At 34.2% G+C, this 17,054-nt stretch overlaps 1 protein-coding gene across 1 annotated transcript in view; it reads right to left on the bottom strand.

The window, feature by feature from the left end:
* Positions 1–17,054, bottom strand: part of LOC117100488 (glycogenin-1-like) — a gene marked incomplete in the record, with an annotated part of 36,574 nt that overhangs the window by 5,667 nt on the left and 13,853 nt on the right. Inside the window, 2 exon segments of the mRNA XM_033240194.1 lie at positions 9,340–9,405; positions 16,908–17,054. Coding sequence (XP_033096085.1) covers positions 9,340–9,405; positions 16,908–17,054 — 213 coding nt within the window.

The following is a 17,054-nucleotide window of genomic DNA, read 5'->3' as shown; positions in this document are numbered from 1 at the left end:
ATTGCATGACACTCCCTGATATTGAAAACATGGGTAATGATCTTCAGTTGGAGTGATATGTGCTGTAAATATGAATACATAGGCTAAAATTAATTATTTTGGCAGCCATATTAAATTTCAAGATGGCAGCCATCTTAAAATTTAATATGGTGGTTTAATTTCTGATGGCTGCATGGTAGTCCCTGATATCGAAAACATAGCAACGGTCTTTGATTGACAGTGCTTACTGTAGATATGAATATTGATAAAAATATCATTAATCTGGTGGCCATATTGAAATCTAATATGGCGGCACCATCTGACATAATTTCTGATGATTGCATGACACTCCCTGATATTGAAAACATGGGTAGTGATCTTCATTTGGCAATGACATGTGCTGTAGATATGAATATATTGGCTAAAATCAAATATTTTGGCCGTCATATTGGATTTCAAGATGGTGGCCATTAGGAGGCGTTACTTTTTGGGGTATATTTTTTTTAAATATCTTTAGGTGTCATAGTATCACTGTGGGAAGTTTCATGCTTTCTTCCTGAAGTGCACGATTCCACATGAAATTCAACCTTAGCCGCTCTACTCATAGTAGAAATTAGAGAATATGAATGTAGATTGGATGTGGCAGGGTGACAGTCTGTGCCAAGCTGCGCTCATTGAAATGACAGTTTCATTTGTTCACTCCATTAAATATGATATTTGGTTAACCTGCTTATGAAAGGTGCTCGGTGCCAAAATACAAATTTAAAATAAACAAAAAATTTAAAAACAACAACATTTTACAAACGTACATTTACAAAAAACATATTTAGAAACAAATATAAATTCACTGAATTTTACTGTACTGTACATCATTTTACAGAACAAGGTACAATCACAAATGCTCGGCTGATTTCAAAAACAACAAAATTTAAAAACGAAAAACATGCTTCCACTAACTGAAAAAAAACATGCCTCCACTAACTGAAAAAATAGGCTCCCAGTGAGAGTGCATGCTCCTACTGCCTTTCTGTATTATATTATATGTTACATAAATATTGTCAACCAGTGCATGAAAATTACACATACAGATGCATGGGTCATAATATAATAATCATGGATAATAATAGATATTGTAATTTGTGGTCAGTTAAGTGTGCAGATGGATGGCCTGAAAATTATTTCAATTGCTGAAAATACTGATAGATTATACTAGCATTATGGTAATAAAGACACAGCTGTGAAGACCTGGTGGTAGTTACTAATGGCCAATTTGCTAGACCAGCAAATGATGATAGACACTCTTTACCTCTCATTGACCTTTATCTTTATTAAACCTATGAGCAAGGTAGAGTTAAACTGACACAAGGTCAATAAACACACTGTAAATTAAATATGTTTAATAATAATATTATTAGGTAGATTTATAAATCGCAAATGAAAAGGTCCTACAAGTACCAAAGATCAAAGATCAAAAGATCCATTTAGATCAAGGAAGTGTCATCTTTCTGGGTAGATGCATATGCATGGTTGCAGCATACATTACATATAACAATCGTAACAGCAAGGCATTTACAGTGCACCAGCAATCTAGACAAGCCTATTCTTAGGTATACTAATGTTACCTGGAACAATCCATCAATTAATAAGCAAATTTATAACTTGAATATCACGCTCACTGTTTGATTCTTGTGTACTAATTTACATAACAATCCGCAGTGACGGGTGGTGTCTATGTTTTGTGGTTTGCTTCATTAGTCGCTTTTCTAATTTGCTTATTTACATACATGTGTATAAAGCCATATAAGCTTTGGCAAAATTTGTTATCTTTCGTACTGATGATGAGAATCGTTTTCTCGAAACATGTTTGCTATACAATCGGGCTCAATGAGTCCGTGATCACGATTAAAGTCTTTTACTTGCTTTATAAAATACCTTCTGGTGTTTTTACTTGTACGAAATTAATGTTATTTTATATATCGAAATTAACATAAAGTAATGATGAGAAAAATAAATAAGTGTATACAAGGCTAAAAAATGAGAGATGCTTTGCAGGGCCGTTGAAACCGCACCGGCTGCACCGGCGTTGACAGACCATTCTTTCTCAATTCTATGACTTTAAAAATAAATATCCTGATAACTATGAATTATATAAATATATTATGAATGTTCGCATCACATTGTCTTTTTAATGTTATATATTTTAACAAAAATCCATTATTGTCCTTCTGCTCGGTTGAAAACCTATGGTTATAGATCCTTCTCTGTTGCTGCACCAAAGTTGTGGAACAAATTAAAATTACCAAATTTTGTAAGGTCTTCTCCATCTTTAAATCCCGGCTTAAATCAATTCTGTTTTGTTCTTATTTTTTTCTTGTTGATTTCTTTCTTTTTTTTTCTTTTGTCATGACACTGGGTTTTAAAGCGCATAGAAACATCGACATTCGGTTGGGGATTCCCAAAAAGGTAGCCGTTCCCCACCCCCCCTACAAGGCTAAACCATAGTCTACCCGGTGAAAATTTCACTTCAAATGGAAAATGGGCAGTTCTAAGTTGCTCACATTGCATGCAAATGGATCTGCAAATACAATACTTGAGATTCTGTTCCCCGACATATCGTTCTTGTTCATAACTCCCTGGTTATAATGAATTCATAAAATACTGTAAAGCAGATTTGTTGTTATATGACAAGTTAAAATTAAATAGTCAACAAAATACAGCAGGCCTAGGCCTATAGGCCTACATCTCTCGATTTAGAGGACTAGAGTAGAATTTACACTATGACTAGAGCATGGAGGTATAAAAATATTTTTATTTATTTTTATACCTACATGACTAGAGTGAGAGATGAAGATACATCTGCACAGCCTAGAAAAATAATGTGAGTAAACAAACTGTAGCCGTGGGCAGTCTATGTCTATAACTGAAATATCTTTGTGATAGCTATTTCAACACAATTCATTTGAAGGCAAAATTCTCACAAGCCTGTCTCTTATACACATCTAGATGTGTATAAGAGACAGGTTGCTCACATTGCATGCAAATGGATCTGCGAATACAATACTTGAGATTCTGTTCCCCGACATATCGTTCTTGTTCATAACTCCCTGGTTATAATGAATTCATAAAATACTGTAAAGCAGATTTGTTGTTATATGACAAGTTAAATTTAAATAGTCAACAAAATACAGCAGGCCTAGGCCTATAGGCCTACATCTCTCGATTTAGAGGACTAGAGTAGAATTTACACTATGACTAGAGCATGGAGGTATAAAAATATTTTTATTTATTTTTATACCTACATGACTAGAGTGAGAGATGAAGATACATCTGCACAGCCTAGAAAAATAATGTGAGTAAACAAACTGTAGCCGTGGGCAGTCTATGTCTATAACTGAAATATCTTTGTGATAGCTATTTCAACACAATTCATTTGAAGGCAAAATTACAACATTTAAACACTTTTAAATGCACTCTAAAGGTGGATAATTTTCTTATTTTTCTTACATTCAGAGCGGGACACCCAAACCCATCCCAGGTAGAGGCTACGCCCTCGGCTGTCACTATGGGACAAGTTCTTCGTCTTCCATTTTGGGTGGCCTATTTCGTTTTCTGGCTAACTCCTGCTGCCCTTTGAGGGGAGGGGTAATGGCTCTACAGGTTGCCGGCATCTTTTACGTGCATCCATGTTCCATGGTGGGGATGGGGTGGACATACACCCTGACCCCGACTTTAAATCCTGTATCCGTGGGATAGGGATAGCAGTTCTGCAAGGCAAGGGCGTTGATAACTACAGCCTTCATTGTTGCTATTTTGAGCCACTCCTCATTCAGGTTTTGGTTGGTAGAAGAAGTCTTCTTGGATAAGGACCAGTGTACACGTCTGGCTCATGTGCAATTTAAAAAACTCATTAAATCTTTTGGAAGAGTAGGGGGGTTTTCCCAATGCCCGGGGCTCACTCTTAAATATTTTTATACAGGGAGGTGCAGCATTTATGGTGTATATTTTCGAGGACTTGGTAGCACAAATGTGGGAAATATGCAGGGAGTTGCTGCATTCATATGATATATTTGCGAGGACTAATAATAGCACAAGTGTAGGAAATAACCGGGATGAAATTGGTAGGCAAGTCCTTGGTCTGTCCTGTGTCAGTGTCAGGATTTCCCGCCTGATTTTAGCTAGACTACAAGTGTCTCTGGTTGGATGCTAGGTAAACACAGACTACACACATATGCAATTCAACACAATAGTGCTGCGATCTATGGGTTATTCTCATACCTTTACTTGAAGTCAACCCATGTAAAGCTTTCCATTTTTAAGTTTAATCACAGACCTTATATTATAAAAAAAAAAAAAAATTACAAAACTTTGACAGATCAACACTGATTTGATTTCCACAGTAATACTATTCCTTGGATAACACGGAAATTTAAATTCTTGTCTTTGTTTAACAAATCTAGTTTGAATCTGGAACTAGAGTACATATTTGATGAAGAAGCCGCAGTTCCATAACCAATATTTACCACTCTCCTTTTTTTCCACTAATATTTAGGCTTATGTATGTATTGCTGCTTCTGTCACACAATATACTGAAGGATATAAAATGTAAATACAAGGTATGTGATTGATAATGTGATTTGCACAGCTCAGTTGATTACCAACTCGAGAATTAATTTGTCATTAAAGGTTTAGGTTGACAGATGTACTGTCCAGTGTCAATAGAGGCTGACATCATTTTGGAAGCAGAGAATCTGAATAAAAGCGGTGCTCTCTCACAAGCAGTCTGCACTTTGTTGATAAAATAATAACAGCAACAACAACAACAATATAAAGAATATAAAGACATTAGTATCCCTTTACCGTTCAATTGTGCGCCCCCATTTGGAATATTGTTCTGTTATTTTTAGTTCAGTTTCTTTTACACAAGCTCAGCATATTTCTAATGTTCAGAATAAGTTTATTAGGTTTCTTAGTCATACTTGTCCCAATTATAATGTCTCTCTTATGTCTCTTGAAAATCGTAGAATTATTTTTGACATGGTATTTTTATATGTCTTTAAATTCCATTTATGATTGTCCTCTTGTTTCTATGTTCAGTTTAAACATCCCGACTTGTACCCGCAGTAAGTGTTTACTTCATGTTCCTTACGGTCGTGTTGATTGCACAAAACGGGGTATTTTTCAACGTTTACCGAACGAATTTAATAGACTACTTGATACTTGTTTTAATATTGATATTTTTTATGATAGTCTTAATATTTTTAAAAGCAAAATAGTTAAAATTGTGTAAGTGTATTTTAGTTTATTTCAGTTTTGAAGTTTATAATATATATTTAAATATGTTTTATTTGAACCTGTTAGTGGCGGTTTTCATCGCTGTTGGTTTTATACTGAATAAAATAAAATAAATAATAAACATAACAAATAGGAATGAAATACAGTATAGCACAAGTTTCTAATGCAAAGGTAAAATCTGGTTCATCATGGATTTTTCAATTAAAAGAACATGTTCAATGTATTGGGTCGGGTATACTGACATAGAAATATTATTGTAGAGAATGCCTCACCACCATTATGTAAATGAATACAAAAGAGTCTAGCATTATGGAGATGTCCATTTTCTACTGGCAACTCAAAAACCACTAATACCAACTAGCAAACAGCATTGTGACGTTGCCATATTGTCATCTAAATTTTTAAAAACTGATTTTTTTATTTTAAATTCATAATTTTTATACTCACTTGAACGTATCTCGCTTATTGTCGTTCAATCGTCTCCCAACTTTGAGTATGTTATAGCTGAGAGAGTTTGCTTTCAAAATAAGTTATTCATTTTTCACTTTAATGACGTCATCATGGTCAAAATGGATGTTTTTCTGACTCCTCCCCCACCTCTTTCTTTCTTCAGTTTTTTCAAAACCCCAAAGAGAGCGCGGCAGACTTGATATTGTCTTGCACTGTTTGAAAATCCTGGCTACGATAATTTTCCATAATTCATACTTTTAAACGCGGAGAGATTTCTTTTGCCTGACAAGCTGATCACCTAACTCGTCCTTAGTGACGAGTTCAAATCTAGTTTTAAAAATATTATTAAAAATGATCCATAGATGCATTATAAATCAATCGTGACATCATCACTATGACTCTTAATGTTATTTTCCTATTCCCAACTGTTCACTAATTTTCTATTAGTGCATGGTGTGCTTGATTTTTTTTTTCTCGCTCTGTGTGCAAAAAGTGAAAACAAGTTGTATAGTATATATCATGCACTGCGATGAATTCTAAGCTGGTGCTTTTATTCCTAGCACTACCACATGCGTCTGCGGAAAGAGAGGGCAGACATTCGCCCAATCGTTTGTTGACAAGTAGTAATTGAAAAATGACTTTTGTAAAACAAGGTTGATTAGAACCCAAAGAAAGTTACTTTAAATTCAATATTATGTACGAAAAATTAAGGAATTCCTTGAATCAATGGACCCTAATTTTCATAAATCACACCTTAATCACAAGTCCCGTTCATATGGAAATTAGCCCCTTTTTTATTGGAAGTGCTACCTTAAACTGTAGGCCAGACAATCTGAACAAATTGCAAACAAGGATTTTTCTTTTATAAATGAACACACAAATGATGAGGGGATAACATTTCAGAAATCACGCTGTGGTCGCATACCATATGCAAAAAAGAAGCCATGCCCTTTTTTTTTATTTTAGCACTATTTAACAATATGCTAGACAATCTGAACATATTGCAAACAACGGTTTTTCTTTTATAAATGAACATATGTCATGAGGGGATAACATTAAAAAAATTACACCATGGTCACATGTCTTGTTTATATGCAAATTAGCTTAAATATGCAAACAAAAAAGGGCTCCAACCCTTTTTTATTTGAAGCACTATTTAACAATAGTCTAGACAATCTGAACATATTGCAAACAACATTTTTTTTCTTTTATAAATGAACATACAGTACTCTATGTGATGAGGGGACAAACTGCAGAAATCACACCATGGTCACATGTCTCGTTTATATGAAAATTAGCTTACATATGCCAAAAGTATGCCACTTTAAACAGTAGCTTAGACAATCTGAACATATGCAAACAGGAGGTTTTCTTTCACCCCCTTTTAAATTTTGAAGCGCCACATTATAAAGTAGCTTAGACAACCTGAACATGCAAACAAGAGTTTTTCTTTTACAAATGAACACATGGTTACACCATGGTCAGATGCCTTGCAAATATGCAAATTAGCTTAAATATGTCAAAAAATAAAGGGCACATCCCTTTTTAAAATTGAAGTACTACTTTAATTAGTAGGCTAGATAATCTGAACATTTTGCAAACAAGGAGTTTTTTTTTAATTAACACATGATGAGGAGATAAAAATTTCAAACTGGAAATTCACTCTGTGGTCACATGTTCATTCACATGCAAATTGGTTTAAATATGCCAAAAAAAAAATATGGGCCATGCCCCTTCTATATTTGAAGCACTACATTAAACAGTAAGCTGCACAATCTGAATGGGACATGTGACCACAGTGTGATTTCAGTGAAATTTCATCCCTCATCATGTGTGTCAGTTTATAAAAGAAAAGCCCTTGTTTGCAGTCATGTCCAGCCTACTGTTTAAAGTAGCACTTCAAGTAAAAAAGGGAACGTGGCCCCTATTTTGCATTTAAGCTAATTTCCATATGAACGGGACATGTGACTACAGCGTGATTTCTGAAACGTTATCCCTCATCATGTGTTCATTTATAAAGCAAAACCCTTGTTTGCAATATGTTCAGATAGTCTAGCCTACTGTTTAAAGTAGCACTTCAAGTAAAAAGTGAAGTGGCCCCTATTTTTTGAATATTTAAGCTAATTTGCATATGAATACAGTGTAATTTCTTAAAATTTTATTCCCTTGTCATATGTGTTCATTTATAAAAGAAAGAACCCTTGTTTGCAATATGTTCAGATTGTAATAGTCTGTTTACAGTAGCATTTCGAATAAAAGGGGCATGGCCAATATTTTGCATATTTAAGCTAATTTCCAAATGAACAGGACTTATGATAAGAGAGATTTCTGAAATTTGATGCCCTATCATGTGTTATCTCCCCCCACCCCCCGCCATATGTGTTTATTTATAAAAGTAAAACCATTGTTTGCAACGATATAGTCATTTTCTAGCCAACACTTCCAAGGAAAAACTTTAAAAAGGGTGTGGTCACTTTCGAGCTGTTCGGCCCGGATACAGATTTTAGCACACATCCCTTGTTGTTCCTGGGGTTCATATTAGTCTATAACAGTTGAGATATTCTCTCCTAAATAGCATGAGTGCATGAAGGGAAGGTGCACAGGTGAATGGTAAAGAACTCGCATCCACTGGTGGAGAACTTGTGCAATCTGCTTCAGGGATATTGAGGTTCTCAGATTCTGTGTCTCCTTGTCAAATAAAACTCATTTTTCAAACAGCTTAAAATTCAAGAAACATTAAAAATGTAAATTTACAATGTAAAATTCAACATATTTTCAATCCACAAGCACTAAACCATACATGTGTATGAGGGTGTTCTCTTTAGTGACAACACACTCTTTTAGTCTCTCTAATAGTCTAGAGAACAGGCTGACCAACATAATATGCTAAAAATGGAAATACATGGTGATTAATATAACTTGTACAGAAAGAGTCCTTCTTTCGCTTTTGACGTCTTAGTTTACGCATAAATTTATTCCGTTTGATGTCTTGTATCTTCCGCTTGTATTGTAATACAATATATATATTATATACGTCTTTGTATGTATATTTATATATATATGTGTGTATGTGTGTTTGTATGTGTGTGTTTGTGTGTATATATATATATATAGGTATATGTATATGTATATGTATATATATACTTAACAAAAGAAGATGTCATACTGACTGTGAATTACCAAAAATATATTTCACAAATCGATTATATTTTGGATCTAATTATTATACAATTTAATGAATTTCCACCTCTTATTATTTTCTTTTTCTTTTTGTTTCAAACTTTACCATGAAAAAAAATACTTTGTAAAAAAGAAGGCTTTAATTTTGACAAAAGTATTATATATGTATATATTAGTTACCCGTATTTTATTTGAAATGTAATATAGATTAAAGATGGAAAAATGAATGAAAACAATTGAAAGTGTTTATGTATGTGGGCTGTCTCTTATACACATCTAGATGTGTATAAGAGACAGCTTTACCTCCTTGTCAATGTATAAAGAATTTACAATTGAAATTCAGTTTCTTTAGTATACCTTGGTTAAAAGTTTAAAATGATAATAAAATGGTAGCATGGGTGTGCATGAAGGCAAGGTGTACAGTGAATAGTAACTCACATCCACTGGTGGAGATCTTGTGCAATCTGCTTCAGAGATCCTTGAGGCTCTCAGATTCTGTATCTCCTTGTCAAATAAAATTGAAACTCATTTTTTTTAACTGCTTTAATTATAAAACATTAAAAATGCAAATATACAATGTAATTAATATATTTTCTACCACTAACAATTAGTATCTCTTCATTAAAATTGTTTTTTACTATGGAAACATCTTTCTTAAAATACCTTTTTTTTTGTACTGAATTCAAAATTGCAGTTTCAGTTGCTTTTACCAGATTTTTTTTATGAACAAAACTTGTAAATCAACATTATTTCCTACTGTGAATAATGTAAGAGAAAACTGTGAAGCAGGAACTGAAATGAAAACTAGCACAACAAACAAAGGTATCATATAATTCACATGCTGATGAGAAGATTTACTATTATCTACTGAGCCAATAATAAATAGTAACACATACCAACATGATTCTTAAGGAGGAATACATTTCATGCTAAGACTGGTAACCAAAGCCTACCAATTAAGGACGTCTAAAAATAGCTTTAGGATATGATCCAGAAGACCTCACTGGCAGGAAGCAATACAATATCCGTCATATTTATAAATCCATGATCATATGGTATTCCAACTTACTGTACTTCTGGTCAGTTGTTTAACTACAGGTGTCAACATGTATGTGAATTACCCATGGTATTAATTACTAATTAAATTCATCTGGATCATAAATAAATATAACAATAATAATGGAATCTTGTAAGGCCCAAATATCCTATCACAGTGCCATTTACACATATGCAAAGAGCAACAGCCTTTTCTGCATTTCATTTATTATATTTATAAAGGTTATTTCATTTAATTTTAATTTTTTTTTTATGCCATGGTATCATAGAGAGGCCATGGTAGGCCTACTCATGGTTACTACCTGTGGTAGGTCTTATATCTCGCTTAACCATACATAGATTTAGTAGCACGAGCGGCTTGCGGGATTTGAAGCAGTCCACTAGAGCTGGATCTTAAGGTGCGTGACAGTATATAAGGTTTAAGCATCTCATCTATATAAGATGGGGCAGTACCGGAAAGTGATTTATACACCATTAGAAGTATTTTGAAAAGAATCTGCTTCTTGATGGGAAGCCAATGGAGCTCATTTAGAATTGGTGTAATATGAGCATACTTTCGGGCACAAACAATCAATCGTGTGGCAGTGTTCTGCACACGTTAGAGTTTACCAGGAAGTCCGAAAAATTCAATTTGATCTCAAAATGAAGGATAGATATTTATTCTAGTTGCTTTTGTTTGTAAATGCCTTTATCATGTGTACGATTTAAATCGTTTGAAATTTTCTAGACACACTGATGATTTGCGTTTTAGGCATGCCTTTGCCCGAACCAATGCATTTAAATTTTCCAGTTTTCAATTACTTTTCCATTGTCTGGGATGCTTCCACTCGAAGTATGTGATGCAGCTCCTTTTTAACATTAATTTATTTATCAGAATGCTAAGAGATCATTTCTGCAAATTGTAGACAGAATTTACGGCATGTCTATTTCCCAGGTCAAAGAAATTCAAAATTACTTAATTGCCATATATTTTGTGCGTGTATTTTTCTATTTTACCAAGGACCTCAACTTCACCACACACTCAACACCCGAGGACTTCTTGCCTTACAGAGGACGAAAAACCCGATCCTCGGAGCACTAGTGCTGGATTTGTGTGTACAAAACATTTCCAGATTTTCTGTAAAGGTCCTCAGCTGGCAGGAAAATTTGAAATTGTGTCACAACGCGTTATGCACTTTTATTTGAGTGGCATTGCACCAGAGCCAATAGAGAGTTTGGCCAACTTGGCGCAATGTTGACACCAAACAGTGTGCGCGCATATACCTTTATAACACTTTATAACACTAAAATAACATTTCCTCTACTGTTTGACTTAATTGTAGAAAGAAAGTAGATGATGCAGACACAACTTAAAAGGACCAGTATTTAATAGGAGAAACAATCCAAAATAAACCGTGTTGAGGTTTGGAAATTAAGATCAACCAGCATATTTTTTATATATGCAGTCTTAAAGCCCCATTCCCGGCAAAATTTCCATTGCTAGTCAGGACTAGAAATTTACTTTTTTAGCTACTAGCAACCTATTGCTAATCTGTGCTAGTTATTAAAAATGTAACTAGCAAAATGAGCTGCTCAACCAGTAAAATATATTGATACCAAATCAACAAATTATTTTCGGAAAATAAATTGTATGAAAATAACTAATGATGTACTTCTATAAATTTGTGTTAAATGTTTTAATATAATATTTCCTGTTATGGTGAGTGTAGTACAATAAATATGTAGTAAAATAAATATAAGAAATAGCCAGATGAGTATAAGCAATTGATTTCTATACCTTGTACATTTATTCACTTCAGTTTCAGAATATTTTTAATATGAAAAAAAAAAATCACAGATACAAAATAAAAATTTAATAATATTAGGCCTATATACTTAATTCATTTTTTAAAATAAATTAAGTTTATCGTTAGTTCAATTTTTATTTTGTATCTGTGATTTTTTTTTTCATACTAAAGATTTAGGCCTACTTTTTACTTATTGGAATTTTTCAAAATGATATAATTATAAAAAATAAAATTTACTTTATATTAATTTTATATCATATTATTTTTTAAAATTCCAAAAAAAAATATACTTGTTTAGCGTCACACCCTTAGAAATGTTCAGGGGCGGGTGGGGGAGGGGGGTTTGCTGCCAGCCTAGGCAGGCTTAGCTAGGGGCCTACTGTGTAGGCTTAGGCCTAGAGATTTAACAAACTGCATTGATGGCCAGAAAAAGGCCATAACAGAAACTCAAGATAAAAAGTAAACCTAAAGAGGGCTCAGTCACACTCTATTGGGTAAGACAAACTATTAAGTTTTTAGAATCATATGTAATAGAAATTGCAATGGGACAACAAATGATTTTACCACAAGAAAAACACAGCTAATGTTGGACTAATAAACTTGAGAGAAAAAATTCACTGTGTGTGATTGCCCAATGCAAAACTTGAGCATCTGAGGCAGTCTGAATGGATCGTCGTTGGAATCGATCCATCATGTGACATGTCACATGCCCTCATGTAATCTGCAGTGTGTGAAAATGTGCTTTTTATAACTAACATTCTAGCAACCATTCTTAACATGTAGGTGAACATGGCTTTAAAGTTGTGCAAATTGTTTGACTACTATGCAGATACGATACTAACACACAAGAGTGGTTATTCAACATCATAAGTGAATACTGCTAATTAGATTTAATACAAATCAAACTATTAATTATTAATGTGACTTAATAATGGTGATGAAACTGATGAAAAACTAAAAAAAATTATTAATATTTAAAATACAACCACTTTCCCATATATAGGCTTGATATCGTTTGGCAGTTTTTACGCACTGTTTGAACGTGTTGGTATGTGGCTTGATGGAGCAGATGTTGAGTCGAATCCACAAAGGTCGAGTCGCGACTGGCGCAGCAGGGGCCACTGGCCAAAGTCAGAAAAACAAATACGATAAATTGAAATAAATATGATAACAACAAAATAATATAATATAATATAAACACTTAAAATATTAAAGTAAAAACAATCGATAATTTTTCTGGTGTTTGCTTGAAGGTGTGCACTTCGAAACCCTTAACTGTCGCCTGTTTTTTTGGTTTTGCAGCTTTTTTTTTTTTGCTTTTTTTTTTTGTTTTTTTATGTCTCCTTTCCAAATTTTTCTATTTTATCAAAAAAAAAAAAAAAAATTAATATTGTATTTATATATGAGAGTTTTATACGTATTTTTGATGTCTTGATGTTTTATATCTTGGGCGTTTTCCCTTTGTTTGGACCTTGAGTCTGTGGAACCTGTCCTTTTGCTTCCTTTTTTTATCTGGCAGTTTTTACGCACTGTTTGAACGTGTTGGTATGTGGCTTGATGGAGCAGATGTTGAGTCGAATCCACAAAGGTCGAGTCGCGACTGGCGCAGCAGGGGCCACTGGCCAAAGTCAGAAAAACAAATACGATAAATTGAAATAAATATGATAACAACAAAATAATATAATATAATATAAACACTTAAAATATTAAAGTAAAAACAATCGATAATTTTTCTGGTGTTTGCTTGAAGGTGTGCACTTCGAAACCCTTAACTGTCGCCTGTTTTTTTGGTTTTGCGGCTTTTTTTTTTTTTTTATGTCTTCTTTCCAAATTTTTCTATTTTATCAAAAAAAAAAAAAAAATTAATATTGTATTTATATATGAAAGTTTTATACGTATTTTTGATGTCTTGATGTTTTATATCTTGGGCGTTTTCCCTTTGTTTGGACCTTCAGTCTGTGGAACCTGTCCTTTTGCTTCCTTTTTTTATCTGTTTGTAAGTTGCAATAAATTGAATAAAGAAACTACAGTGTTACATCACGATACCACATGATACTACCCTGTTGCTTTTGTTGCAAAATGCGTTCAATCGGACGCCATTTTCTCCACTGACAAACCATTGATCACAATTTCTAACGTAATTATTAAGATGTTGTATCTTAGTTTTTCTTTGTAAATTTTAATTGATGATTAAATCTGTGTTCGATGACTAATATAATGCAAGCTTTTGTGTTTTTAGTACATTTTGATGGTAAAATATTTTAAAATGCCTATTTCAGAAAGCCTATGAAGTCATTCAGACATAATGAACGGTAACCAACGTCTGGTTGGTGACAGAGGATGCCACCTGGCGCTGTGACGACACAACTGTGGTACTCTATACCAGTAATACAGAAAATACCTGTTTTACCATAGTAACTGCTTACAAGTATAAGAAATACTCATAGAGGGCGGTATTACTGAGGAAAATAGTAACAGCTTGAAAAATAGTATACATATAGGGCTTAAGCCCTATATGTATACTATGTACGACAAATAAAATGAATCTTGAATTTGTGTGTATTTGTGTGTAAGTTGTTGCTACCAGGAATATAACAAGGAAGTATAGATCTATCAAAGGGAGATTTTTATAACCAGGGCCCTAGGCCTCTGTAACTGAATGAACCTTTCCAGAGTGTCAATCAAACTGACCAATCAGAACTGCACCACAAATACATGTGGCACAGACAGGCCAAACCGGTCACTTATTGCAAATCCTGTTTCCGAGATAATGGCCAAAACATGCTGGAATATCAAAATTTGGGAAATCTATTTTATTGCACTATACTAACCTTTATACATATATCTATACATCATGATATGCTGTTATTTTCCCCATTTCTAATGCTATTGTTAAAACAACAATGGTATCTGCCTAAGAAACTTTGAAGGCTGATTTCTCAAATATCGTTCTTTAAACAGCTGTATAGTTAAACTCCTGTTACTTCATAATGAAAACGAAATGTGGGATTTAAATGATTCTCTCATTTTACTGTTTAACTCTGTATTAATAACTAAAAATCAATTTTTGCGACGAACGACTGGTTTGGCTCGTCTTTGCACCTATGTTTGCACATGTTTTTAAACTATAGATTTGTGAGATCCTAGCAACAATATCCAAGGGGCGGGCTTTAACGGAAATCCATTCATTATGCCAGGGAGCAGCAGACCGCAGGATTTCAAATTTCATGGGAAACTACTTTTGGTTTCAGTGCCCTGTGATCATGGGAAACTGTTTTTAGTGTTCATGTAAGTCAAATTTTTGCATATACGCATGCGCAGTTTAATTTTCATCACAAGATTATTATTGCGAAAGCGTATTGGTAAAATTTTTCGATTCGCGTGAATAAATTCGTCTAATGGAAAACAGCCTTTTTATAAATTGACCTTTATAAAACATTGGAAAAATTTAATTAGCTTCGCAAAAAAAATGTTTACTATTTATTATTAATAATCCGTGGCAGAGGTGAGGTCGGGACTACTACCGGTGGCTATAGTCATCAAAATCCAGATCGATGATCATAAACCTCTCACTTGCAATAATTACTGCAAATTTTGCATCTTATCTCACTTAAAAATGTTTTATTGGTCTCCACTAAATCACCACTGAAATACCATTTTTTGAAAGATTTTGGTTAAAAACATTCCCTCCTCCTGAGGTCTTGGTCTTCCTCTTTTTCGGAGAAGCCATTTTGGTAACGTAATTAACTATAAAGTTATGTGGTGTTTCATACTGTCGTCGCATTCATGGGACTAAAGACTAGTATGAGTAGAGCAGGCAGTAGAGAGGGCGCGATCTTTTGTTATGGTATTTTTTTCGTTCTAGCGTGGAAGCCATTTTCACGCGATACAATCGATTGGATCGAAGACCTCCGGGATAGACCTATGATTTGCCGTTCAGAATTCAAAGTATTTGGCAAACACTTTTCCACTCTAATTATGATTGTGGTGAATGTTTGTAATTCTTTCTAGGCCAGACATGGGAAACGATTTTTCGTTTCTGTAACTTGTTGGTCACGGTAACCACACAGCAGGGCTCGATTTAGTACTAGCCCAACGTACAATGTCTAGTAAAAACTCTAGCTAGCGTTCAGCTCTCCACATGCGCGAATGTTGAATTATTAAGATGATCCCCAAGTCATTCACCAACCACTACAGGATGGCAGTTATCTCTCTCTCAACAGAAGATCGTTTGATCGTTGAATCGGGTTGATTTAGGTACATTTAATTTAATGTACTACCTTGTATTCATATTATTTTCTCATAATGATATTTATAAAATGTTCAACTTTTAATAATTAAGTAATTCAATGCTATAGGAAGCTAGGCTAGCCTAGGCCCTGGGTCTTGTTTAGGCCTAGGCCAGGGTAGCCTAGTCTAGCCTATAAGCAAGATTTATTGCCATTGGGGGTGAGTGACTTGAGACCTGAAGATTTCACAGATGCATTGGTTTGATTGATTTCTGGGCCCTTTGTTAAATATTACAATGCCGACATTATAACCAGGGAGATGCAAAGCATGCTCATCTGTCCCTGTTAGTGTTATAACCATAGTTGATTTTGCAGCATGGGAGATTTTTTATTTATTTATTCAACACTAATTTGAGGGGGTAGCTCAAACAGCAATGCTACAGAAATTATGAAATTGCAAATCAACCTTCAAATTTAATTGTCGCTAATAAGTATTTTGAAACAAAATTTTTTCCTGTCTGTGGGCTAGTAAAATAGTCTGTGGGCTAGTAAAATCTCTAGTAAACTAGCCCAGTGGGCTAGTTACCAAAAAAAGTTAGGGCAAGCCCTGCACAGTACCGGAAACGAACTTTACCGTCAAATCTGGTCGTCTGGAGCAGTCAAGTTGAAGTTAAGCAGTTTTAGTCTGAGAAAGCTATAGTGAAAGAGCTTGGCACAAGAGACTGTTATGAAGAATACAAAGCTTCTGCATAACGGAATGTGGACCAAAGGAAACAAAAACAAAACTACATTAAAAACCTTACCATGAAGCATTGTGTGTCTATTCATGACAATATATCAAACTGCGGAGCACTTTCTCAACACAATATTTACCTAATACTACAGGGGTGACAAACAATATTTATACCAAAATCACAAAAATCACGACACTAACCTGTGTGGTTTCAATTCTGGGTTTAATCTTAGTAAGGAATATGTTCCACCATGCCTGAATGAATTCACTATCATGTTGCATGCTTGTACCATCATGGGGTCGCAATGTACCAGTTTGCATATCGTAACGAAGCGACCATGGCTTGGT

The sequence above is a fragment of the Anneissia japonica genome, unplaced genomic scaffold (assembly GCF_011630105.1).
Source record: "Anneissia japonica isolate Jap-2015-1 unplaced genomic scaffold, ASM1163010v1 scaffold685_len2926416_cov193, whole genome shotgun sequence".
NCBI lineage: Eukaryota > Metazoa > Echinodermata > Crinoidea > Comatulida > Comatulidae > Anneissia > Anneissia japonica.
Note: the sequence above shows the minus strand (reverse complement) of the source record. Positions and strands in the feature narration are given on the sequence as shown.